Below are 24,636 nucleotides of genomic sequence, written 5' to 3'. Positions count from 1 at the left end.
AAGGAGCATTTATGGCGTCAATCTCACATTTTGTCATAGTAGGTTTGTTGGAAGGCACCAAAAAGTTGATTTTATAGATAGATATCCTGATTTTCTCATTGTAAACTAAAACTAACTGTGTTTTCCGTTTGCAACCTGCATCTAATGCCAATATCTTTAATAATTGCGACGCTCCAAGCCCTGTCTTCGATCTTTGTTCGTTGTTTCCATACGAATCGTCAAGTACCTATCTCTAAAAAAATTCTTGATAACCAGTTAGCGAAAGTATTTCATCCAAACACTGCAGACACGAAGAAAACGAAGAAAAAAATAATGAAAGGAAGAAGGCAATCCATCATAATTCCATTTCCCATACCACACAGACAAGAACAAGCTCATCTGACGCACACAAATCTTCCTCAGCAGAACCAATTCTAAGCACCGACGACAAGAAAAGGCCCGTTCTCTTTCTAGAAAACGGGATTTCATGTCATACCTCTTCCGGCTCTTCCTATTATAATTGTAGGTTCAAAGTAGTTCTCATCATGTTATTGAGATTGTGTGCGTAATTAATTTGCTTCTCCTGTGGTGTTATATAGCAAGGAGTTGGGACGTTTGTTGCGATGGAGACATCAAAAAGGAAAAGGGGCATCAAAATATTCACCTGATCATGGACATTGGAAAAGCATCGTGTCGTTGATTCCTGTGATGTTGTTGTCAAGCAAGCAAGAACGAACACGAAGAAAAGTTGTTAGCTTCAAGAAATGTGGGGCTGCGTAATTCACGTGACCTAGCTGGTATGCTGCCTCAGGCACAATACCAATCAAGCCCGAGCCCTAACCCTAATTGAAACTGATATCAATCTATGAGGCCCCAAATTACGCTACGCCCTAAGAAGATATCAGAAATAACAATATCAAGAGATATTCCCTGGACAGTTAGAGCTCCTGTATAGATGCCATTGACTTCATGTGGTTACTGCACGCACAATGCCCAAGTTATCCGATATCAGATCTCTTTTAAGATTGAACAGACGCTTCATTACTTAGGTATAATATAATTACTATACCTACACTATCCCGGTGACAAAGAAATGGTATGGGTATTTAAACTTGATTGGATCAAATTAACTAAAACATAATTAAAGAGAAAATGTGACTGAACAATGGAATATTGACCACCAATTCCTCCCAAGAGCTCCCTTAATGGATTCTTTGGTAATGTTCGCTTTGTAGTGGATTTTTGCTGTATGTTTCATTACCAGGAGGATTGGGTGCTGGAGGAGGAACATAGGCGTATCTTGAAAGTTTCTCTTTCCTCCATTTGTCTTGATCTTCTTCCGTTTCATCTTCTGCATAGGCGGCGTGCCCCCGATGTCTGTGCTTCCCACGTTGCTGTTTGGGTTTGGTTGGTTTCCTAGAAAATCGACCTTCTCTTTTCGGCTTCTGGCCTTGTTCTTCCTTCCGCCTAGTGTGCCTTCTTGGTTCTTCCATTTCAGACGAAGAGCTGTCGTAGTCGTCATCGTTGTCTGTATTTTCGTCTGTACTTTCGTCGAACTCGTCTAGGTCACCGTCACTACTATCATCATCGGATTTCAACAAATTTTCTGAGACCGGCGGTCTTCGACCGCGATTTTCTTTGGGCTTAGATGAAGGCTTTTGCGGAGGATTAGAGTTTCGTGATTTGGGCGTTTGATGATATTTCTTCCACGTAGTTTCCGGGGGTCGAAGATGACTTTGAAACTCACTGCTTTTGGGCGACATAGGATCTCCAATACCGGGATTAGTATTAACAGCAGTCCGACTTGAGGATGACCCAACCTTCGAAGTGTTAGCTGCGTGATCGGATACATCGAAAGGGGCACTACGATTGTAGTCTGATGCACTGCTTCCTTGTCGCAGCGCCAGCAGAGGGTTAGGAACACCTCGGAACTTATGCAGGAAGTTCATCGTTATTTCTTCGACTTGGCGTTGAAGATTCATATCCAACACTTGATGCCCAGTTCCACTGCGGTCCGTATCCATTGAAGGCCGACGTGCAAGAATCTCTCTTGGCAGTAGTCTTTCAAAGTCACTCTGGGGAATATTGGGTTCTCCCCACAGCCGCTCTAAGTAACCGACAATTTGCTGGAGCATTTGCTCTGTCCCCTGAAGTCCCCGTGGGTCTTTCTGGTCGAATTGCATATTTGCCGGGGTGCTCAACGTGTGACTAGAATCTCTGAATAAATTTTCAAACGCAACCCTTTTATTATCCAGCAGTTCCTCCCTATCTCTTATTTCTCTCCTCTGCTTTTCTTGATACATTGTGGCTTGGACTTCGGCCATCTGTTGTCTTAATTGTGTAATACGTTCTTTCATTTTGTCTGCTTCTTCCTTGTCCCTTTTTGCTCGTGCTTTCTCTTCTCTTTTGACATTCCTCTTTTCTTCCTCTTTCTTTTCTATTTCCCTCTCTTTGTCCCTTTCCCTTTCCCTCGCCCGTTGCCGATGGTCGGTAGTATGGTTCCGTTTGAATGTCTCCAGATCTCTCCTCGTTTTTTCGGCTTCATTGATGTCAGGAATAGATGATCCGTATCCTGGGTTTGATAGGGGATTATGAGAGCTAGTTTGTTGCATATAACCGATATTATCAGATGGTTGCATTTTTCCAGTGCGAAGGTGGTGGTGCTGATGATCACCAGCATAGTAAGCACCAGCGGGATGCGGATGGTTTTCGTCATGTAAATAAGTGTGATGAGACATAGCTGGATATGAATTCACAGAATACGCGGAATTCGGAAAAGGGGGATTCGATGCATAATACGCATGGTATGAAGGCCCACCATTAGCAGCGACGGGTGAAGCATGCACAGGATTGTGGGGTGTCGTGGGATTATAGTAAGGACGAAGCTGTCCGCCACGAGGCTCCATGTAGGTGATGGCCTGGCCGTCACAAGGTGAGTACTGAACCGTAGCAGATGCAGGAGGGTAAGCAGCAGAGGATGGAGCATGAATGGAGCGGGTATGGCCGTGCCCTTGATCCCGACGACGCGACGAACGATGACCATGACTTCGCGAAGATCGGTCATAGTCATTATTATAAGATTCAAGAAAACGGCTTGGTGTATTCTTTGAGTTCTTGTGTCGGATTGATGTGTCGCTCTCAGAATCGTAACCTCCGTTTTGCTCGTCTACAGTTTGAACAGTAGACCTCCGCGAAGGTTCTAGGTAATGAAATCGTTCCTGCGGTGGCAGTCCCGACATGATTTTATTCGCCTTCTTGAGTAGTTATATTCTCTCTTTGTGGTTCCAATTGAAAGACAATATAATCTTGCACGAAGGTCAAAACACCAATGATGAACTGTTCTATGAGAATATTATGTCGAGCTTCACACCTAAATGGTTGGCTAAGTAATGTATAAAAGAGCCTGGGCTCCGAATCAGAAATCCCGCGAGGCTGAGGCTGAGCTTTGAGGCTCCAGTGAAATGGATATTGAACTCCGCCTCTAGAGGCGTCATCAACCCCGGCTCAATGCGTCTGATTTGCTGAACCCCTCACTCTAAATAGACATAGCCGGGGCGTCAATATATCACGCTGAATAAATTCCTTAAAGAATGACAGAGCGGTCGGTCCATGGTTACTCGGTAAGTTGTACGCCACATAGTACAATTCTGAGAATCAAGGCCACGTAGGTAAGGCAATGCTAAGCCAACTCAGTAGACACCTACAGGTAGGTGACAAGAATATAATTGCTGGTTACTGATTTTGCTACAGTAGTTATTTCCATAATGCTTGTTACTCCAAATGACCACTGTTGTGCAATGTCAAGCCACAGAGCCCAGGTTATTATTAATGCTAGTGAGGTACCTAGGTACATCACCAACTTTTGAAATCTGGAAATATTCTCCCTTTGTTCAGCATTTTATAATAACTGTGTATACCCGTGCATATTGATAAATTACAAATAAATCCCACCGGAATTTGCCAATGAAGAGGCAACGACTGACTGACTAACACCCCTTCGAATGTTCACCGTCACATGACTTTGATTTGCCCTACCTCGGGATTTGAAGACTGGTTTATCACTTACTCCATCCTGGTTTGGTGCAGATACTGACTCATTGCTTGAGTCCTTTTTGTTTTCCTTCTTCTTTTTGCCTGCATAGATTATTAATTCATTAGTTTCATACTAGAGCGTGCGGTGTTGTACATACCTATGTTTATACCACCGGTGTTTGCTAGGGTCCCAGACACAACCGAAGCCTCGACTTCGCCTTCAATTCTCACCTCATTAGTCCATGATGGGCTGGGAACTTGTACGCCCTGCAAATCAAGACATGTATTAGCAATTTGAGTCTTAAGTGAATTTAAAGGAAAGAAGGAAATCCACACCCGACTTTCGCCATATGTAGCACGCATCTCAGTAGGGGTCCACTGCTCCAAGAACGCTTTCAAGCATGCAGCAGCAGTCATAGCGGCGTAGCCCTGCCATATCTTATTTTTGTGACTATCAGAGTAGTCACAGACACCTTTTATAAGTAGGCAGGGCAGAATATCCCAAACAACCGCGCCTTCCATTTCATAAGCAATAACATTTTCGTGGGCTGCGATCGCATCACGATCAAAGCTGGATTTCATCACCGTGTCTCCGGAAGCGATTAAACCGAAGTGTGTGACAGGCTGATGATTTATTTCGACTTCAACTTTCTTGCTGGTAGCGAGTAGAGGAAGGAGTCTCCGCCGGGGGACTAGCATCATTTCATCGCAACCCAGCTCTTGACACGATAAAGCTAGTGCGTTATTGCAAATGTGACCGTCCATAGACGAGCAGATTCCACATTCTCTCTCATCATGGTGCTTATGATGATAAGTAGATTCGTATAGCTTATCCTCTGCCGGACCCGGGTATGTGGCTTGCAAGCGCAAACTGCTGCTGAATGGTGAATTCACCATACCTACAAGCGAAAAATATTTTGCAGACCGGCTAGATAAATATTCTTGAAGCACTTTAGTCTTGAGTTTAGCAATCAAAGAATGGATTTCGAGGTCCGGCCGTTGCAAGCTATGAATCAACGTATCTCTGCGAATGAATTTTATCCGGATATTGCTTGCTAAAATCATATTGAACGCTTCCATCACTAATAATAACGTCCCTAGCAGTATCTCTTCACCACCTGGCCTGTATGGTACCGCGCCACATACTCCTACCACCAAGGCGAGCTTCACTTGTGGATAACTTGATCGTAGGTCACCTGCTACACCAGCAGCGGCTCCTTTGCCCATGCCAGGCACAAATGCCATAACCACATTATGATGACCTATTCTACCCGTAACGTATGCATTGGTATCTCCGGCGGCTTTGGTATATCCGCCATCTTTATCCCAATACTCGTCGGACATGGCCCCCACCGCGTCGGCCTCTGCGGGTAATGTGCATATGATTGCTGTTTGGAAATCATTTCTGGACCTAGGAGGGCGATGAAGGGACATCGATTAAACGGATGGCTGCCCGAAATCTTGTAGTATCTTAAGAGTTTTAGTCTTAGCCGCTCAGTTCGGTAGCACACAATGGACCTCGGCGGGGAAAGTGAGAATAGATAATCGTTATATGGCTATAGTCTCTTGTCTGGAGAAATTTTCTTACCAAAAAGTTAAAAAAAAAGATAAAACAAGAGAAAGAAATTATTTGACTCGCTATGCTTCTACGCTCTCGCTGGTTATAATTATGTAGATTATCTTTTTGCAGATGGTGCCCAATCGGCTTTGGCTCCCTCTCAGGCATCCGTGTACTTTCCACACGATGTTGCAAGTCAAGATATCCCACTCATTTAAAGTCCCAGGCGCACAAGCCATAGTAATCAGATTGCGGCTTTCAAACAGGGTATAGAGACCCAGCCATACCAAGCCATAATTGAAAGTAAGAGTACATGCTAATAGAAGGAGTTGCCTGACCTGACTAATGACAGGCCTTTGAGATTGTCTTATTGGGTTGGGACTATATTTCCACTTAAATATCTCTATGTGAAGAGTGCTATTCTTTTTCCAATTTTATCAGCACAATTGCAGAGCTTTTGATTTATTCAAAGTGTTCATTTTAGCTCTTCAGCTTCATGGTGATAAGCAACACAATCCGCCGTGCACTTCTTTTCCGCTCCAATGATTGGCTCTATATGCATGAATTTTGTGCTGTATTGATGGAAATAATAGCCATAATCCCTGCAGACTGCTCGAATAATCCAGTAAATTATTAGTCTTCTCACTCAGCTACAGTATAGGTAGCTGCAAGTAGTTGAAAGAATATTCAAATTTGACAGAGATCGATCGCTGCCTAGTAAAATTCAGGGTATATCGTTTTGTAACAACCAGGTTTCTTTGATCTTTACTATGTATGTAATAAAGAATTTCTAAACTCGTCTATTATTCTTTGTACTTTTACTTATTACATCAGCCAGAGCAATTGCATTCTTAGACACTGATCACTGAACGTCAAAGAATTTGTGGTGAGAAGTTCGAAGATATACCTAGGCACAAAAGATTATCTTTGGGGTATAATAATCCAGGTGAATACTGGCAATAAATCGTCGTCCTTATTCGTCGGGAAACAGTTGCACTCCTTGCTTTGTATTTAAAATTTTATGTGCATCAGAATGAGCCACTTGTGGTGACTAGTCAACAACGGTTTCAACGATCAGATGCTGGAAATCAACAGCCAGGTCATCGGTGTCAGGAGAAGAGTAAGGCTTTGCTGCATAGGCCCCAATCCAACATTCGGCTGTCTTTTCTTCCTCAAACGCCCAGGTAACCTCCCGCAACGGAAAACGCGAACTACCATCCACGAGATACACCCACAACGTATTTTCCTGTTCTTCTTCTCTCACAATCTCAATCGTCGCTGTGTTGCCGCCAGACGGCACAGGAGTCAGACTCCAGTCAGACCAGCGGTCTGTGGCAACCACGCTGATATGTGGTTTGCCCGCCGTGAATTCGATCCCCGTCTTGATCCATTTTCTAGTTTGTTGTTGTTCGTTGTCTCCGTCCTTTTGATATATCACCAGTATCAGCCCGCCTTGATCGTAGAGATTCTTCCACTCAGCAGCGACCGATACCCGTGCGCGTTTAAATGTCTTCAGTGGCAATACTCGGTGTAGTATGGGCGCGTTGAAGCTGTGCGTGGCAGGTGGTTTGTCCCAGACATCCGTTGAAGGAGCTGCTTTGATTGAAAAGCTGATGGGAATGTCTATTGCATCTGGGACTGGCTGAGAGGAGTTGGCAAATTGAAAGGCAGTCATCATCAATTCTGCTCTTTATGTAGATATCTATCTTCTAGAATTATTGAACAAATAACAATTTGATTGCCTGTTGAGTTGAGTTCGGGGTTGCGGGGTAGGTAGAGAGACTTTCCGTGCCCTAGCCCTAGCCCTCGTTGAATGAAGTTAATCCATCCACGAATACAGGTTGTATATACTCTAACTATTTCATCTTCCATGACCCGTGCAGTAGGTCCTTCTATATTATGACGCCTCTGGAACAATCATTTTCCTACTTTTCTCAAAACCCGACGCTACCTGTCTGAGGAGTCAATCTGTAGATTACGTTGAATATTGGACAGCTTACTCGTGGGTGGAGACAGATAACGGGATCAGAGTTTATGGTAGTAGTTAATATATAAACTCCTTCTAGGTTTCTATTTGAGCAAGAATTAGGCCTGCGATTTTACATATAACCCTTTTGGGACAGTCACGTGGGCACGCGTCCGATCTTGCCGCTTTGATGCCTAAGCTTATCTCCGAGATTTCCTTCATTCCAAGTTCAAGGGAAAGTCGTCTTGTGCCGTGTCAGTTCTTTCAGGCCTGGCATACGGATTGAATCAAACTACCTGCCCATTACCTTCACGATACAAAACGATCTTATTGCCGCTTAAACCTGCCGAGGTCTTGCAGGCTGTGCCTGGCGAGCTGTTTGGTTCCTTCAAATTCGCCTCCAGAGCGGAACCAGGCAGATTACAAAGCTAATTTCTAGAGCCATCCATAGATACCATTCTACACGACAGATCATGGGATCTCCTTATATTGAGTGAGCTCGACCTCGCGTTTGCAACCGTGCGGAGAACTCAGGTATACCCTTGCTTTTAGCAAACATGCGTGAGGTCGATCCGCTCGTTCTCGAATATCAACATGAAAATCGCCGGCCACGAGAAGCGGAAGCGCTTCAAATACTACGAAAAGTGGCATCCCTCGTAAAACCCATCATGAGGCAACGAAGCTGGAGAGTTGGCACGTTGTGTGAATTCTATCCGCACCAGCGAAATTTACTTGGCCTCAATGTTAATGCTGGTCAGAAGATCTGTTTGCGACTACGATATCCAACAGATGAGCGCCAGTTTTTGCCTCTTGAGCAGGTTGTTGATACCATGTTACATGAGTAAGCCAGACGTTCTTCATATCTGCTGTTGCATACATTGTCTCTAATGATCGTGTACTATTAGGTTATGTCATATTGTGCATGGACCTCATAATCGCGAATTCCACGCTCTTTGGAACCAGCTCCGTGACGAACACGAAGAACTTATCAGGAAGGGTTACACCGGAGAGGGTTTCCTCTCGGAAGGGAAACGCCTTGGAGGTCGTAGAATCCCCCTTGACGAAGCTCGGCGGCTGGCTCGTCTTGCTGCAGAGAGACGGCGAACACTCTCAGCTGGTTCTGGACAGAAGCTAGGGGGTGCACCGTTGCTCAGAGGATCAGATGTGCGCAAAGTTATTGCGGACGCCGCACAAAGACGTATTGATGTGACCAACGGATGCGCCTCGGGTTCTGGCGAGAGTGAAAAGTTGGCTGAAGAAGCATCTAGAAATGGTTTCCGTACTAAGGCTGAGGAGGACGATGCGAATGAAAGAGCTATCATGCAGGCATATATTGAAATGATTCAAGAAGATGAGAGGGAGAAATACGGATCGTCATATGTCCCCCCTAGCCAGCAGAACCCAGCCGGGCCTCGGAGCAATGTCTACCCGAAGTCAATACGACCACCTCCAGTTCCAATGAATACGAAACCTTTGAAGCGATTTTCTAGTTCGGGGACACTATCTGGCATAGCTAGTGGTTTCGAACAGCCTGTCAACCATAAAGACGGGAAAGAGGATGATGCTTGGAGTTGCCAAATCTGCACCCTCGAAAATCCACCAACATACCTTTGTTGCGATGCTTGTGGTACTGAACGTCCAGCTCCCTCACTAACAGCCCAGTCTCGACTTGTAGCAGACCCCAAGAAGGCTTCCACGGGGAGAAAAGTATCCAAGCCTCGGAGCCGTCTAGCCTCAGAGGTCGTGACCGATAGGGATGCTAGTCGAGTGCTCTCTTTGAAGAGTAACACTTCGGAAAGAATTGCTAGCCTGGAGAGATCTCAGGTCAAGAAACCGCTTGGCTGGCTTTGTCATGTATGTGGAGCCTTTATGGAGACTGAATGGTGGACATGCTCGGCTTGCGGGACAATGAAAACTACTTCATGATGTTACTAATGCAAACCCTTTTGCTGTAAGACAAGAATCTGGATAAAAAAAGCTATACCCAAGCAAATTATCACCGCTATTGTCTCTAAAGAGACAATCAGAGATCGATATTAGTCTACTTGATATCCCACATAATTTCACAATATAAGTCAATTTTACGACATGATATCCCAACCATTAAGAAATAATATGCCCTGAACTTAGGATGCATGCTTGATATAAGAAGTTTGAGGACCAAGACTAGCTCTGAGGTGCTCCAAGCATCAATATCAACCTATGCGAGAAAGTTCTGGGCGGATGTGATAGGCATATTTGATCATTCCCTGACTCGGGTACATACCAACCCTGACTTCTAACTAGATTTTGGTTTAACCTTCTGCACGTAGCGCGGATATGGAGTGATCCACTACCCGGCGCCCCATGATCTGCTAGAGCGGGTCCAAGCTAAGAGGTTACAATGACTGAATCTTAGAATTTAAATACAAAAATTTTGATTACGAATTGAAAAGTGCAAGAGAACAAGTGCTGAGTCCTGGGAAGAGGCTACGGAAACACTAATCTCTATGCCGGCGGCGCAGTCTGCGTGCATGCATACTTCGTGAGCGTTTCGAGTGCAATACTATGCTTATGCATGGATAGGTGGGGTGTCAGAACTACCTCCGTGTCCATACTTTGTAGCAGCTTTTAAAGACGGCTCCATATCCATGACAAAGAGAGGAGACGATCTCCTAAAATGCGGGTCATTTTATCTATCATGCGAGACCATGTCTTGCTAGTCATAGAAAGATCAAATACGCGGGTCATGTTTTACACGCCGTGGATATCAAAAGTGCCTAAATTACATAGCCAGTGCTGCATATAATGCTGGGTCAAAATAGGTTGGCTCGATCTTGCAAAGACACTTATATTGAATTTGCGCCATTTTTCTCTTCCTGCTTTGGACATATTATCTAAACAACAATATAACGACGTAAGGCCGAATGCTTTATACGCAAGATGCAGTTTGATCATCACACCGGTCGTAAACCAACTAGCAACGCCGGTCCCATTCTCATCCTTGGACAAAATTGGTTCAAGTATATTTGAATCAGGTGCGCCACGCGGCCCCACGGAAAGATTTACGCCCCGTCCTGCTCTGCGGTTAGATTTGACGATAGACCAGTGAACATCTCCGTATAAGCACCGTAGATTAGATCATGCAGCCTTGGGGCTTTTAGTTAAAGAAAAGGATAATCATTTATCAATGAAAAGTACCTGCAAAGGGCAAACACATACAGCCATGATGTTGAAGAGTGAGCCTTTATGGCGCTGAAGCCCAGAGCGCAGATTTCCTGGATTAACTGAATAGTATCTGTCAGAGTCTATGCTTCGATAGGTTGAGGGAAACTCCAGAAGGCATAAATCCACTCACTCGATGCATAACTCCGGTCTTTGTTCGTTTGGCATATTCCGAACCTGGAAGTATATTTCCCGCCTTTCTTTGATTGTAAATCACAGTTTCCGACCCTTAACCCTCTTTGGTGTAATTAATAGTATCAAAGTTGATGATTCCCTTTGGAGGCGTCAGTTCCGCATAGAGTGATCCCAGCACACTCGAACCAAATCAGGAGGCGCCGAAGCAGCCGTTCGATCGAGAACTGGATGCAAAAGCTTGGTGAGTAAAATTGGTGCTACTGTGTTGGATCCGAGCTGCATTTCAAACCCCTGCATGGTGGTTGACCCGACTGGCTGGAACATGACGCCGGCATTGTTCCAGAGCACGTCTAATCTGTTTTCAGAACTGAGGAATTCTTCCACAGCGGGCTTTACTGTTGTCAAGTCGTTGAGGTCGACGAAGAGGAAGATCGGTTTTCCAGTTAATGTTTGAAATCGTGATAAAATGTCATCAATTGCCGCTTTTGCCTTAGACTCGGACCGGCCAGCGACGTAGATAGTCGCGTTCTTTTGATACAGAATCTTGACCAACTCAAGGCCGACTCCGGAATATCCGCCTGTAACGATGAAAACCTAGAAACATGGAAATCCTAGCTAGTATATATTATGACTGCTCCATTAATAAACTGATATAATTTCTACCCTTTCCGGTTTGGTCCGGACAGTTCTTTTCATTGAATATTGGGGTTGGAGGGCACAACTGGCCCATAGTCTGCCACAAGGACATGATGAAAGTTTCCAATTTGGCGTTGAGAGTTAAGTTTCTTTTGTTCCTCTGAGGAGGAGTCAACCAAGGATCCCAAACTAAGTTATATATTCTAATACTACCACCCCTACAATCAAATTGACGTACTAAAAGTAGGAAAAATAAAGTTGATCAAATCGGCCGCAGTGGGGACCTTACCGGCCGCGGAGTGGGTCCGATTATACATTTAGGGCTACTTAGCGCAATTTCCTCTGCTCATCACACTACATTCTCGAGTCCGCAGCTGAATATGCGGCATTATATCGCAGTACGCTCTTGGTTTTCGTGAATCGGCTGCTAAAATCTGCTCCGCTCAATGACGGATATTGAGCTAGCCCCGTGGGCCTGCCTTGCATGTCGAAAGGGTAAGCGGGGCTGTGACGAGGGCTTAACCAGTTGCTCCTGGGCATGAGGTAGGCCATTTATCCAGATGATCATGAAGCCGGAACGGTATGCCAATTTAGCAAATAAACAAATAAAGGACAGGTCGGGTGTGTCAGTACTCCGAATCAGCATCGCCCGAAGACGAGGTCACTCAACTCTATGCCAGGATCCGCGAGTTTGAAGGGCAAGTTTCGCTATTGTCCTCGCAGTCAAGTACTTAATTATTCCACTCAGAATTGATGATAACATTGAAAATCAGCCACGAGTGATACATATCACCAGTTAACCTTTTTGAATACGGAGATTCTCGGGCATAGGACTTTCCTCCCTGGCCCATTCGATCTGCCCATTCCCCCGGCTGCTTCTCAGATGCTTGGAGATACCCATGATACCCACATGCTCAAAACGGAACATTACAGATTTATTCAACCGTGGATGCCCATTATCAGCAGGCGCACATCTGAGGCAAATTAGGCCGGCCACTAAACTCTGCCGCAGCTGCCTTAATGCTACTGTCCATGGAGCTGGTTCTCGAATCCCCCTCAGGGTCACGTACGAGGAAGTCACCTCTCTATACTAAAACAAAACAATACTCTTTTATCTTAGACTGTGTGGGCGTCTTTTTAATGCTGAAACTTCAGGCGAAGCTTTTAATCGCTGTGTACGAGCTGGTCTATGGAATGCTTCCTGCAGCCTATCTCACTATCGCTGACTGTGCACGGTAAGTCATCGCAATGGGACTTCACGATAATGCCGCACCAAAGCCTTTTGCAACGAACCCCGCGAAATTGAGTTGACCGGCAAGAGAGACGACGAGTGTGATGGCTCATATTTATGCTCGACAGGTGTGTTTCTCTCTTTTATCTTCGAGAACCGTTTTTAGGTATGCCTTACTTGGGAGCACCCGCTGACCACTTTGTACGGAGGAACAAACAAAGGATACATGTATTCCATGTAATGACCAAACGTGGGACAGCGGAGTACGCTTTCCCCATTTCCCCCTTTTGCTGTTTTGCTGTTTTCTCATTTTTTCATTGTTCTCCCCCTTCTTCTTTCGTCTATCTTATTAAGTTTGCTATTTAGGAAATGGTCCCTCCCCAGAAAGTTTACCTCTCCTCCCTGCCAGTGAGCTCACTAACCCTTCTGCACGACCAACACAAGCATCTCATTTACTTGGTCGGGTCGTTAGACATGTTGATGATGACACCGTCAGGCCAGAAGATACCCTAAATGAGATTAGGCTTCTCTCTGACGCGCTTATTTTGCTCCTGAGTTTAGTAAGGGCGAACCGCACTGTCGCGGATGGATACTGGACAGCGCAGTCTGTTTATTTTAGGTGGTTTTATCTCTTTCACATCTCTGCTTATGAGTATACGCTGATGAACAGGTCTTCTACAGCGCTCTCCTAAAGCTCAGTGAAGCACATAGCTGTGGCCTTTTTTGAGGATGAGAGAGTAGTTGAAATCAAGTTCTGCGCAGATATTCAAACAGTGCAATGAGCTAAATCTCCGAATTATGAAATAAGTGTTCTTTGAGGCCATCTACATGGTACAAGCCATGGATAGATATAGTCAGGTCAAGGGGAAGATCACTTTACACCCTTGGAGCTCCATGCAGTCTGTCTTGCTGCTGCCTTATGGCTTACATGGGACAGAATTTGTCCCGGGAAGAATACACAACCGGGAAAGCAATATTCATGAGGTGATTGGAAGCTATGAATGGGAGATGAAGGGTCGCTGGTGAGGTTTTATTCTTCTCTTCGCCTATAAACAAGCACGACAAATGTCAGCGCTCGGTTTTACGGTCCTACTTTGAAGCCGTGATTTGTTAGAAGCAAATATCAGCCGGCTTGAAATCTAGATTCGAAAGAGTCATGAATAACCAATGATTGGTTTCACAATTCTACCGTTACATGTCACTGTACTATTATCACATAGCAGTCATTCCGCTACGCAATTGCATCTGTCATGGACATTGATACCCAAACAAAGGATTTTCAATTCTTTTTCATTATCATGAAATAGAATTATATCTGCGTCTTAGGATGGATCATGCATCATTTGGCGAACGACAAAGTAACATGTTCGTGGATGAAATCGAGAGCTTCAAGGACCTGATCTCCTACTTAGCTTGTGGACGCACATAATACTATTAGCAACATCTTAAGACATACCTTTTCATCTTCATATGGGCGCCCGATAAGCTGAAGAGAAACAGGAACATCACGATATAATTCAGGTTCATCTATATTGACGTCTTGGAGTTAGCGATTGTGACAATTTTTAGGATGGGTTACACCACTGACAAAGCTTGTAGTTGAATTCATCCTTGCTGTTCCTTGGCTCGTAACCCTCATCAACCCTGTCGAGGTCTGGCTGTACTTTCGTTACGGGAAAGACCGCTGCAGGGTAATCAAGCAGATTCCACTGAGAGGTATAACCCCAATACCTGGCCTGATTCAAAGGAGGAGCAGCACCTGGACCTGTTGGAGAAAGAATCACATCAACCATCCCCGTAGGAAATCCACTTTCATCCACCCCAGTGGCCGTGCTGTTCCACTGCGCAGCGTATTCTTTCCTATACTCCGCATTCTTCTCCATTAGCTCCCAGATCTCTTCGATCTGTAGTCTCTTGCGATGTTCATTTTCTGTCATGATGAAATGAGTCAGCGGCAACATAGGCTCTCCACCTTCAGCAAAGATTTCGAAATTATGAGCTGCGCCGTCAGCATAGTAAAGCGATGCTATCCTCTCCCAAGCATAGTCGTGCTTATACGGTTTCCAATCCACGATTTCAACTCCAGGAACATCACGAAGCTTATTCACAACCTCATTCAGCGCCCGGGTAACGGGAGGGTGTGGCTTCACAACTCCATCGTCCCACAGAACGCCAATCTTGATTTTTTTGCCTGGTGCAAAGTGGCTCACATCATCACGCCATGGAAACGGCAAAAGCGATGGTTCGGTCAACCACGGCTTTGAGTCTATGACTGTTTTCATGATGAGCCGCAATCCACCCCGAGAAGCGCTCAAGGGACCAGCAACGCACGGGATTGCCATCGGTCCATACCCAGCAGCAGCCTTATCATATGGAAATCTGCTACTCGTGGGACGGAGGCCGTATATTCCATTATTTGCAGCGGGACTGCGAATACTTCCGCCAATATCAGTACCGATTCCCACCACACTGCCGTTTAGGGCTATCAGCGCGCCTTCTCCGCCCGAGCTACCTCCACTAGTTAGATTTCGATTGTAAGGACAGACAGTTTCACCGTATAGATTACTCGAGGTTGCAAGATGCATCAAAGATTGTGGTTGCGTAGTCCGGGCGTATAGCACCGCGCCTGCTTTGTACAATGCCTCTGTTCCGCTAAAAGTGACATCTGAAATGCGTCCCCACCATGCGACATATCCGCAGTCTATAGTACGGCCTTTCATGGGAAGATGTTCTTTGATGCTGACTGGCAGTCCGTGGAGAGGGCCAATAGGCTTTCCGTATTTGGCTAGATAGTCGTCCAGGTATTTTGCTCGTTCGAGGGCTTCATCGGGGATGAGTTCCGTAATGCAATTGACCTCGATAGAAGTTAGATATTTGTGTATCTGAAGATCATCGATATATATATCCATGAATAATAAGGCACACCAGTTTTTGGGCTAACCCTGCACGGCGCAGAAATGTAGTTGCGACCTCCACGCTCGTCCATGCCCCCGATGCAAGCTTGATGACGAGCTCCTCCGGTGGAGTTTCGGTGATCTCAACCTCTCTGGCAGTCAACAGCTTCTTAGGCACCTCCACCACATTCAGGGGCAGCTCGGCTGGCACATCAGGAACTGGTGGTTGGACTAATGCGATGGTCTTGTCGCGAGCATCCTGTGCTCTTTGGGCGATGTCTTGCCATGGAGTGCGACCCATTTTGTGTCTGTTGTTCACAAGAGCAGAACTATCTATATAGGAGATGGAAACAGATGAGGACAACTCAGCGGATGAGAGTGATGCTACTTTGGTATTAGGTAGGTGAGGTGGTGCTGTCTGTTGTTGCTCTTATCACCAACCCCGCCTTTTTCCTGATCGGGAAGGGCTGATAAGATGCACTCGTACTACGTACGCATTAAGCACCACTGCCTATCTTGGTAAATTGACATCAAATTATCGACTGCGGCGACAAGACAAGGACACCTGCACGGTTCATGCGCTGGTAAAGTCTAATTTATACCGTGTATTCATTCCAGAAGTCAGTCTCTATAGCCAGAGATCTTTCTGTTCAAATACCCATTCTTGGCTTACTACTGCTGACTAATCCTTTCGAAGAGGAAGTTGTCGTTCTTACTCTATATTATGCAAGAGACTAAAAGAGCAGATTCAACCCAAGATTATCCCGTATAGTGTCTGGTCCAGTGCTCCCAGGGCCAGTACGGATAGATCTCCGGCCCCTGGCAGCCAATATTGGATCGCTACCATTTCAGCTAGATCTAGATTGAAGGCTAATGAAGTATCAGATATTCCGGTGTCAGGTGCTGTATTGTCATTCATAGAATCCGGAATAATGTGGATACGCCAGACTCGTTTCTCCTCATTGCACTTTCAGAATCAGGAAGACGGCTATTATCTGCCGTTCTGTGCTATTCCTGGTGATCAACTGGCCTGGTCTCGCCAACCTGTTCGTATATTCCTGGGAAAAAGTCGGGGATATAGCATATAGTGCTGATAGTAAAGGTCTTTTTAGAAAGTACTGCACCAGAATGTCTACGGAAGAATAGATATAACCAAGAATGGACAGAAAACTCATGCTCACTGCTATAGGACTTTGGGGGTATACTAGCCAGCGACATATGCATCTTTGACGGTAAACGAGATGCAATATCATTCTAGAGTCAAAGGGAAGCCGATAAAGATATCCCAATTAGTTCCTTTTCATCGGCCATATAACCCAGAGAGCCGTGAAATGCACATGATGGAGCGGTGTTTGCTTTTGATATTGGGAGAGCCCTCCGTTTGACTTCCTAGTAAGTTCCTAGCTCACGTCTAGTTAGGTTGAGACATGAATAAGAAATATGATAACTCAGAGCTTCTACGATGTAGCCGCCCGTACCTCTTGCTATTCTAGATATATCGTTGACCTTGGCTGAAGTCTTTGACGAAAATCGACAGAGATGGGCTAGAATCCTTGACTGGCAATAAATACACGGCCATTCAGGGCTACACTTTGCGACGTTAGCACTAGATGTTCTAAGACTTAATACTTTTGATGGTATTCTGACCATGTGTTTCCGGCGTTGACATGCAGTGCAAGACGTGGATGCTTTCCTCTTCAGCCCATTTTCCTCATTTATCACCATTTCCCTTTCTTTTCCAGATGCAATGTCGTCTCTGAATATTCCAAGCCGTGATTGATATTCTTGAAGCAGGTTTGTCGAGAGAAGAAAGCATTTCCATTGCGGGCTGGTGTCATGTGATTGACCCGGCGATAGGGCCTTATCTATCGCCGAGTTGAAAAGAACTTCCCTCTCTTCTCACTCATCGTCACACTATCGCTTTCCATGAATGTACAATCGCGAAACCAAAATGACGAGCGACGACCAGTTCTTTTTTGACTTCGTGAGTGGCATCTCCAACAGACTCTACAATTGCCCAGTACAAAACTGACACGCGACAATAATTCCAGCTCGCCTCCGTCCCGCATGACGTAAAGCGATATTCTGCGGAGGTCGCAGAATCCATCGATCGCAATGTCGACTACGCAGCAACCGTCATCAAAGATGCATTGACTGTGTATTTCCCTCATGTTATATCGTTCGGGTCGCGCGATCTCCCTGCTCTCCGACGGCCGCCGCCGCGGTCGGTCTCTGAACGTGCGTACGACTGGGTGATGCGACACAGAGCGTGGACAGCTGCCATCGCGGCATTCTTTGGAACAGGCGCTGTTTTATATCTGGGAAGTCGATCGTTCAATAACCGGAAGAGAAGAGCTCGGCGTGCTGGAAACGGTGCGCGGAAGGAAATAGTCGGTGCGTTTGACGAGACAAACAACATTCTATTAAATACTGACTAATCCATTTCCAAGTCATTGCTGGGTCGCCGCATGAACCCATGACAAGAGCAATAGCGGAGGACCTCGAGCGTCGCGGCTTTATTGTCTATGTCGTGGTCCAATCGGTAGAGGAAGAGCATACAATCCAGATGCAAAATCGGTCTGACATTCGGGCTCTGCATCTGGACTTGACAACAGTAAGCGGAAATCATACATTGTTTGTTTACCAAGCTGACAAAATATAAAAGGCACCTCCCACGCCGTCAGAAATCCACCCTGCGCTGCATGGCATATACTCGTTGATATCGCAACCGCAGTCTCCAGCACCTGGCATCCAGCCTCATACATGCCAACTGAGTGGACTCATTATACTCCCCTCTTTGAACTACCCAACCGGCCCTGTGCCGACAATCACAGCATCTAACTGGGCCGATACAATCAATACACGACTTCTATCACCGATATTAATCACACAATTATTCATCCCTCTCCTCACACACCGAAATCAGAGTAATTCCATTGTGTTCCTTTATCCGTCAATCTCAGCGTCTTTATCAGCACCATATGCCGGCCCCGAAGTCGCCGTAACGCGAGCTCTATCTGGGTTTGCAACTTCGCTTCGCCAGGAGCTTCGGCTGTTGCAATTCAGCAACGGCGCCTCATGCAACACGGACATTGTTGAAATGAAATTGGGGAATATAGACTTGGGCCCGCACTTCCGGGTTCCTCAAGTGGCTGGCACAGAGGTCCTTGCGTGGAGCCATCACCATCGATCCCTGTACGGACCTTCTTATCTGTCCAGCGTTGAACAGCGGCCTGTAGCCTCCACGGGGCCCAATGCGGTCCGAGGATCGCCTGCGCGGGTCTTGCACAACGCCGTATTTGATAGTATAGCGCCGTCTCGGAAGTCAGTGTTTGGCAGGAAGACAAGGAGGAAGGCTGTGGTTTATGTTGGCCGCGGTTCTCGGTCATACGGAATAATTGGCGAATGGATCCCGACCAGTCTTGTAGGATGGATGTTGGGACAGGGGAATCTGCCTCAGTCCTCATCGGAGAGCGGAAATAGTAGTGAGACTGGGTGGGAAAGACTATAATTCAGTCTTTATTTTATATTCTACTTTAAAAGTATAAACTCCAATCTATTTAGTTCCACTCTTCTATACCTAGGTAGTATCAAGCACGAAATCATAACATCATCCATTATTTCATAATATGTGTGTGTGTGTGTGTGTGAAGGACAACGTAATCCAACTAGGTATCACAACAGAACGGGCATCAGTCATTTAACCAAGAAGATATTGATATAGAATTTTCGGCCAACACATTAAAATTCATTCGGCCCCTTTGTTATAAAGTCCGGCTGCGCATTATAATTGCCATTATTATTACTTGAGTAAATCAACGTCCGATCACGCCTCGCCCTCTTGATTCTCCCGCCAGTCAGTCTCTGACGCAGCCAGATGCACACCCAGGTGACAAGGAATATCACTATGATGGCCGCCAAAATGGTAAAGCAGTATGCGGCCACCTTGCCACTGTGCTGACCGTGAGTTCCAGGATCAAGGAAGGAATAAGCATAGAACCCCTCGGTTTTATGGGTCAGATAAGCAAGGGATAAGTAGAGGGCAAGGATGAGGATGAGGAATGCTAGATTGATCAATGGATGGGTTGGGGTGGTGGCTAGGAAGAGTTCTAGAAGGGCGTAGAGGCCAATAAGGCCGTGTTCAGAGACCTATACAGTCAGTCATGGAGTAGCTCTCGTTGCGAAGAAAGAGAAGGACTAACATTACTCCATGCTTCGAACCACGTTTTAAACCACGTGCCAGGATACAAAACCCCCCAGTACACAATCAGCACCAGAAACGGGAACGTGGTGATGCACGAGTAAAAGAGGGCATGCAAGCCCCGGAAAACACGCGGCAGCTTCTCAAACATCACCGAGCGTCCAGTGGCGGCATATGCAAAGCTGTGAAATGCAGCAACGGCGAAGTAAAACGCCATGCCCCAGAAATTCAGATAAGTGAAGTAGCTGAAGGTCTGGCCGATGAGGTAGTGGTCGCCATCGTGCGTGCCGTAGTAGCAGAAGATGTAGATAAGGCAGAAGAAGACGTAGACGGCGATGATGGCTCGGAGTGCGCCGAGCAGCACTGGAGGGAGCAGCCAAGAGGTCTCGTAGGGATGCAGATGGTCCAGTGCAGGATCCGCGCCGAACAGAGCCAGGAACGGGCGACGGGCCATTTTTCGACAGGAGAGAGATAGTTTGAAGGTTGTTGATGTCGCCCTCGTGGGGCTGTGAGCGATGTCTCTTTATGTCAGCCCATGTCGCACCGTCATGGTCGCACCGTGAACGGATCTCGTGATCTGCCTGCGTTCCGTGGTACAGCCGCCAATGAAGGGATTCATCTTGAGTGGTCGGAGATATTGCGGGGTATGGAGTACTCCGTATGGAGATGGGATTGCTCCTAGACTATCACATTAGTAGGTCGTTTACAACTTCAGTCAGCGATTGCCATGGCGAATGAACGTATGGAGCAGTTTCTCCTTGCGCTGACTTCATTTTGTCTGCAGCCAGGTAACCCAGTACGGTACGTAATTATGTACCCGGGTGCAGCTTGTGATTGGCGGGCACAGCAACTTGCGCGCGCGGCGGGGCAGTTCCACCAATGAAAGCGCAGGGGCTCGTACGAGCGTGGTATTGCCATGGTAAAATTCATGACATTCTTAGTACAAAAAGAAGGGGAGACGGAAGAAGAGCCGCCAAGATGCCAAGCCTTGCGGAGACAGTCTCGACTGCCCCTGAATAAATCTCTCGTCGTGCTGCTTGCTGCTCCGTGCAAGCAGATGCAAGGCACCAGAGCATGTTGTGTGTCTGCTAGTCGGCGCCAACAATCCTTCGAGACAATGTGCATTTGTATGTCCTGCACGACTGTTTACTCCGTACCGGCCAGTGTTTACTGACTACTATTATCCAATTAGCTATATTTAGCCTGGACTCTTGACTAAGGGCGGGCCCTGCAGCGGGGCCTCTGATTGGCTGACCTTGCTCTTTCCTCCCCCCCTTGGGCGGGTGCCTGACTGCCTGGACAGCAACAGCGTCTTTTCCCTCAAACACCTCTTCATCAACCGCCATCGCCTGCCAAGCATCATCTTGTTGTCTCTCTGCTCGGCTATGCTAGAGCTGTCCGTTCCTTACTTGCCACCCACCAGCCAGCTACTTCGTTTAGATTCAAGCTGGTTTGAGGCCGCCGCTCCTTCGCCATCTCCGTGTCTCACCCCAAAACCCTAGACTAATCAGTCGCCTTCGACCGCGGCGCCTCAATTAGTCTGCGCCTACCTCTACTTGTCGCACTCACCAATGCTGAGCATCGCTGTCGCTGTACTGCCTTCGGACCAGCATCACCGTCGTCCTCATATCCAGCACCACAGTGGTGCTCCGTCATCGTCGATTGCTGCGCCAATCACTACCCTACCCACCCCCGAATTTCCGCCCGGGTAGGATCATCGCAACTACATTTACTGGGCCAGGTTAATTTCACCATGTCGTCGAACCTGGATTTACTTGACCTGCGCCCCCAAGCGGACTCCAGCTCGATGAGAGGGAGTCCGTCCCCCCGACTACCATCACCGCGCATCGAGCATTTCGATGGCGAGGTGCCGCCTGCCCTGTCTCCTCTCGACGCATTTGCAGCTCAAGGTCGTCTGCTCTCGCGGCAACTGGGGGAGTCGATGCGAAGAGACCGGCGAATGAGTAGACTGCCTCCCCAAAGCGTTGCGCGATCACTCTCGCAACCCCGCCCTGGGTATTTCCGTTCGAAGGGTTCGGACAACTCTCAAACCTCGCAAGGAACGGCCCCAAGCGCGGACTCGCCTGCGCGTCTTGCATATGAGGAACCCCAGTTCCGGCCGCAGTCTCAACATCCACGAATCAGTGGCCTGTCAATTCCAGCGATTGGGGGGTCAAGCAACCAACTCTCGGGCGAATACCTCAGGCAACTGAGGGCAGAATCACCCGACGAAAACCCCTCATTGCTACCAAGCGACCTGGGAGCAGGCGGTAGCAATGCTTCGACATCCAACTTGAGCAAGTCGCCTTCCATCTCTCGCGAGTCGTCTTACGACTCTAATCCACCTACCGTTTCAACTACTTTGGCATCTCCTGTATCGCCCATGCCTCCGTCTCTGTATTATTCGAAATACGGACAACCAGAAAGTTCGGACGACGACTACACTAGTTCTAACGCCGGCTCAACGTTTTCTAAACCACGCAAGCTATCTTCAGGCAGCGGCATATCCATGCCACATTCGCCTATGTCCCCGTTCGTTCGATCACACCCGAGGTCGCCATCTGTCAGCTCAGAAGCTTCGAACTATCTGCCGCGTCCCTCTTTTAATTTCTCACGACCTCTTAGTCGCTCGAGCACTAGTCTAAGCCTATCCGCCCCATCCCCCATTATTCCTGGCGAAACACCGCCCTCTGGCCAGGTAGGCTCTAATACTTCCACGCCTGCTTTGGACAGCCATCATCCATCAAGCGGTATCCGCAGAGACCATAAACCAGCACCGATTGTTCTGGGGAATGATCTTATGTTGGCTAAACACAATGGCGAGGAACCGCCGTCCTCAGCAGTGTCTTCGTACGTGTATGCCAAGTATTCTCTTCCTCGTGGGCGCATGGTCTCGAGGAATTCCTTGGTGTTCGAAGGCCTCCAGACACCACATTTTGAATGGAAAGAACCTCTTTTTGAACATTCACCCCGCTCAGAGCGCAACCGATCGTCATCTCCAGAAATGAAATCCCATGAAGCGGCAGAGGATTCCTCTGGCGCCCCGACGCCCAAGCCAGGAAATCCTTCTGAGATTCCTACGCGAGTTGATCCACTTGACACTGTTCCTGTAGCTACAGTGCGCCAATCTCATGAAATAATTCGAGAAACGGAACCCGCTTATCAGGACATACGCCCTGCCTTGCAACGCTCTTACAGTGAGCGTCTCGATGACACTCACTCATTATCAACAGATTCGGCCAGCACAATCCGGCCAGTGACTTCGCGAGCTGCAGCTACAGTGATTGAGCAAACAGCGGAGGAACATGTTGAAAAAGGCGTTGAGTGCCATGAAAAGGGCGCGTTGCAGGAGTCTACATACCATCTGCGCATCGCCGCGAAGCAGAACCACCCGACTGGTATGCTTTTGTATGCGTTGGCTTGCAGACACGGTTGGGGCATGCGGCCGAATCAGCGTGAGGGCGTTCAATGGCTTCGAAAGGCCGTTGATTCAGCTGGTTTGGACATAGATGAGGGTGAGGAAGCGCCTGTTGGGGGCAAGGATGCGGCAGCCCGTAAGGCGCGACAGGCGCAGTTCGCCCTGGGCATTTACGAACTTGGCGTCAGCCATCTGAATGGATGGGGCATTGAACAAGATAAGGCTCTGGCTCTTCGGTGCTTTGAAATTGCGGCACGATGGGGCGATGCGGATGCGCTTGCGGAAGCCGGATTCTGCTATGCAGAGGGGATTGGTTGCAAAAAGAACCTGAAGAAGGCGGCGCATTATTATCGGATGGCGGAGGCTAAGGGGATGAGCATGGTGGGCAATAGCTGGTAAGACCACTCCGAGGATTGTTCAACTAGGCACGAAGGCTGACTGCTTTTTCCAGGATTTACAAGGACAAGTACATGTCTGATGAGGAAGACTCGAGACAGTCAAGACAGTCGCGGGGGCGCCAGTCTGGGCCATCGGACAAGGAGAAGAAGCCGCGCAGCAAGTCTCGCACACGCAGCATTTTTGCGCGGAAAAAGTCGACTATATAGATTTACGCTCTACGATGCATTTACTTTCTCGCTATTCATTTCCGCACGATCGCCGTATATACTGTTTGTGCGCTGTTTCTTCTATTATCTGACAAGAGTTGGGTTCACTATTTTTCTCCTGAAGGACACATTTTCTACCATTCTTTATGCTTTTCAATTCACTCTCCTAAATTTCTGTCTGGCATGGTCCTGTTCTATTTTCATTGATACCCTTTATTTACCTTTACCCTGGATTGTCCCAGGATACTTTTATTTGGCTGGTCAAATCTTCGTCGTCACGATAATTTCATTTCTTTCTTTGCTGTCCTTTCATGCTGGTGCTCGTCAGAGAATGAACACAAGCTATTTATTTATTGATGTCAGTCTTGCATGCAATACATTCAATTGAACCTGAATAAGTCGACATGAAAAAAACATACTATCCCGTGAAACCCACGTAGCCTCGGCTAGCCAACTCCTTTTCAGCAATCGATTAATAATTAATTGGCATCTGCATGGACAGTGGCGTCGGCCAAGTGTCGACATCGCCATGGATGCCAGTCAGATATTAGATTAATCTTACTAGCCGTCATCTAAAGTCATGGATTACGGAGTGAAATTTGCGGGGATGTTTGGTCTAAATCAACTTCTCCGGATTTTCATGTATCCGCTAGTACGGGAGCTGCCTAGTTGAGACTAGCATGGTATTGAGCATCGACTTTTGTCATCTCAGCGACGTCTTCAACCCTAACTACCACCGATGCGACGCTATGATGCAGGCCGCGCGCGCGCCCCCCC

The 24,636-nt window shown here is 47.1% G+C and overlaps 9 protein-coding genes across 9 annotated transcripts, besides 1 other annotated feature; 3 read left to right on the top strand and 6 right to left on the bottom strand.

Moving 5' to 3' along the window:
* Positions 1-1,181: 1,181 nt before the first annotated feature.
* UA08_05116 (hypothetical protein) lies at positions 1,182-3,218 on the bottom strand (the record flags this gene model as incomplete). The annotated part of the gene is made up of 1 exon (XM_020267403.1): positions 1,182-3,218. One exon carries the CDS (start codon positions 3,216-3,218, stop codon positions 1,182-1,184), a length of 2,037 nt encoding a protein of 678 aa, XP_020119830.1.
* A 659-nt stretch (positions 3,219-3,877) lies between these two features.
* UA08_05115 (hypothetical protein) lies at positions 3,878-5,355 on the bottom strand (the record flags this gene model as incomplete). The annotated part of the gene is made up of 4 exons (XM_020267401.1): positions 3,878-3,886; positions 4,046-4,113; positions 4,170-4,278; positions 5,158-5,355. The coding sequence occupies 4 exons, from the start codon at positions 5,353-5,355 to the stop codon at positions 3,878-3,880; spliced, it is 384 nt and encodes a 127-aa protein (XP_020119829.1).
* Positions 4,397-4,626: a repeat region (Identified by RepeatMasker using a combination of RepBase library and repeat library created with RepeatScout).
* Positions 5,356-6,620: 1,265 nt separating the features above from the next.
* Positions 6,621-7,244, bottom strand: UA08_05114 (hypothetical protein; the record flags this gene model as incomplete). Its single annotated transcript, XM_020267400.1, has 1 exon — positions 6,621-7,244. The coding sequence occupies one exon, from the start codon at positions 7,242-7,244 to the stop codon at positions 6,621-6,623; it is 624 nt and encodes a 207-aa protein (XP_020119636.1).
* An 848-nt stretch (positions 7,245-8,092) lies between these two features.
* UA08_05113 (hypothetical protein) lies at positions 8,093-9,461 on the top strand (the record flags this gene model as incomplete). The annotated part of the gene is made up of 2 exons (XM_020267399.1): positions 8,093-8,376; positions 8,441-9,461. The coding sequence occupies 2 exons, from the start codon at positions 8,093-8,095 to the stop codon at positions 9,459-9,461; spliced, it is 1,305 nt and encodes a 434-aa protein (XP_020119689.1).
* Positions 9,462-11,024: 1,563 nt separating this feature from the next.
* On the bottom strand, positions 11,025-11,622 carry UA08_05112 (hypothetical protein; the record flags this gene model as incomplete). The annotated part of the gene is made up of 2 exons (XM_020267398.1): positions 11,025-11,452; positions 11,538-11,622. The coding sequence occupies 2 exons, from the start codon at positions 11,620-11,622 to the stop codon at positions 11,025-11,027; spliced, it is 513 nt and encodes a 170-aa protein (XP_020119634.1).
* A 2,507-nt stretch (positions 11,623-14,129) lies between these two features.
* On the bottom strand, positions 14,130-15,936 carry UA08_05111 (hypothetical protein; the record flags this gene model as incomplete). The annotated part of the gene is made up of 4 exons (XM_020267397.1): positions 14,130-14,153; positions 14,198-14,268; positions 14,330-15,596; positions 15,667-15,936. The coding sequence occupies 4 exons, from the start codon at positions 15,934-15,936 to the stop codon at positions 14,130-14,132; spliced, it is 1,632 nt and encodes a 543-aa protein (XP_020119688.1).
* Positions 15,937-17,586: 1,650 nt separating this feature from the next.
* On the top strand, positions 17,587-19,146 carry UA08_05110 (hypothetical protein; the record flags this gene model as incomplete). The annotated part of the gene is made up of 4 exons (XM_020267396.1): positions 17,587-17,619; positions 17,687-18,029; positions 18,086-18,249; positions 18,301-19,146. The coding sequence occupies 4 exons, from the start codon at positions 17,587-17,589 to the stop codon at positions 19,144-19,146; spliced, it is 1,386 nt and encodes a 461-aa protein (XP_020119633.1).
* Positions 19,147-19,376: 230 nt separating this feature from the next.
* On the bottom strand, positions 19,377-20,290 carry UA08_05109 (hypothetical protein; the record flags this gene model as incomplete). Its single annotated transcript, XM_020267395.1, has 2 exons — positions 19,377-19,784; positions 19,838-20,290. The coding sequence occupies 2 exons, from the start codon at positions 20,288-20,290 to the stop codon at positions 19,377-19,379; spliced, it is 861 nt and encodes a 286-aa protein (XP_020119687.1).
* Positions 20,291-21,589: 1,299 nt separating this feature from the next.
* Positions 21,590-23,859, top strand: UA08_05108 (hypothetical protein; the record flags this gene model as incomplete). Its single annotated transcript, XM_020267394.1, has 2 exons — positions 21,590-23,649; positions 23,706-23,859. The coding sequence occupies 2 exons, from the start codon at positions 21,590-21,592 to the stop codon at positions 23,857-23,859; spliced, it is 2,214 nt and encodes a 737-aa protein (XP_020119632.1).
* Positions 23,860-24,636: the final 777 nt, after the last annotated feature.

The sequence above is a fragment of the Talaromyces atroroseus genome, assembly GCF_001907595.1.
Source record: "Talaromyces atroroseus strain IBT 11181 chromosome Unknown scaffold_6, whole genome shotgun sequence".
NCBI classification, from domain to species: domain Eukaryota; kingdom Fungi; phylum Ascomycota; class Eurotiomycetes; order Eurotiales; family Trichocomaceae; genus Talaromyces; species Talaromyces atroroseus.
This window is presented reverse-complemented; position numbering and strand designations above follow the sequence as displayed.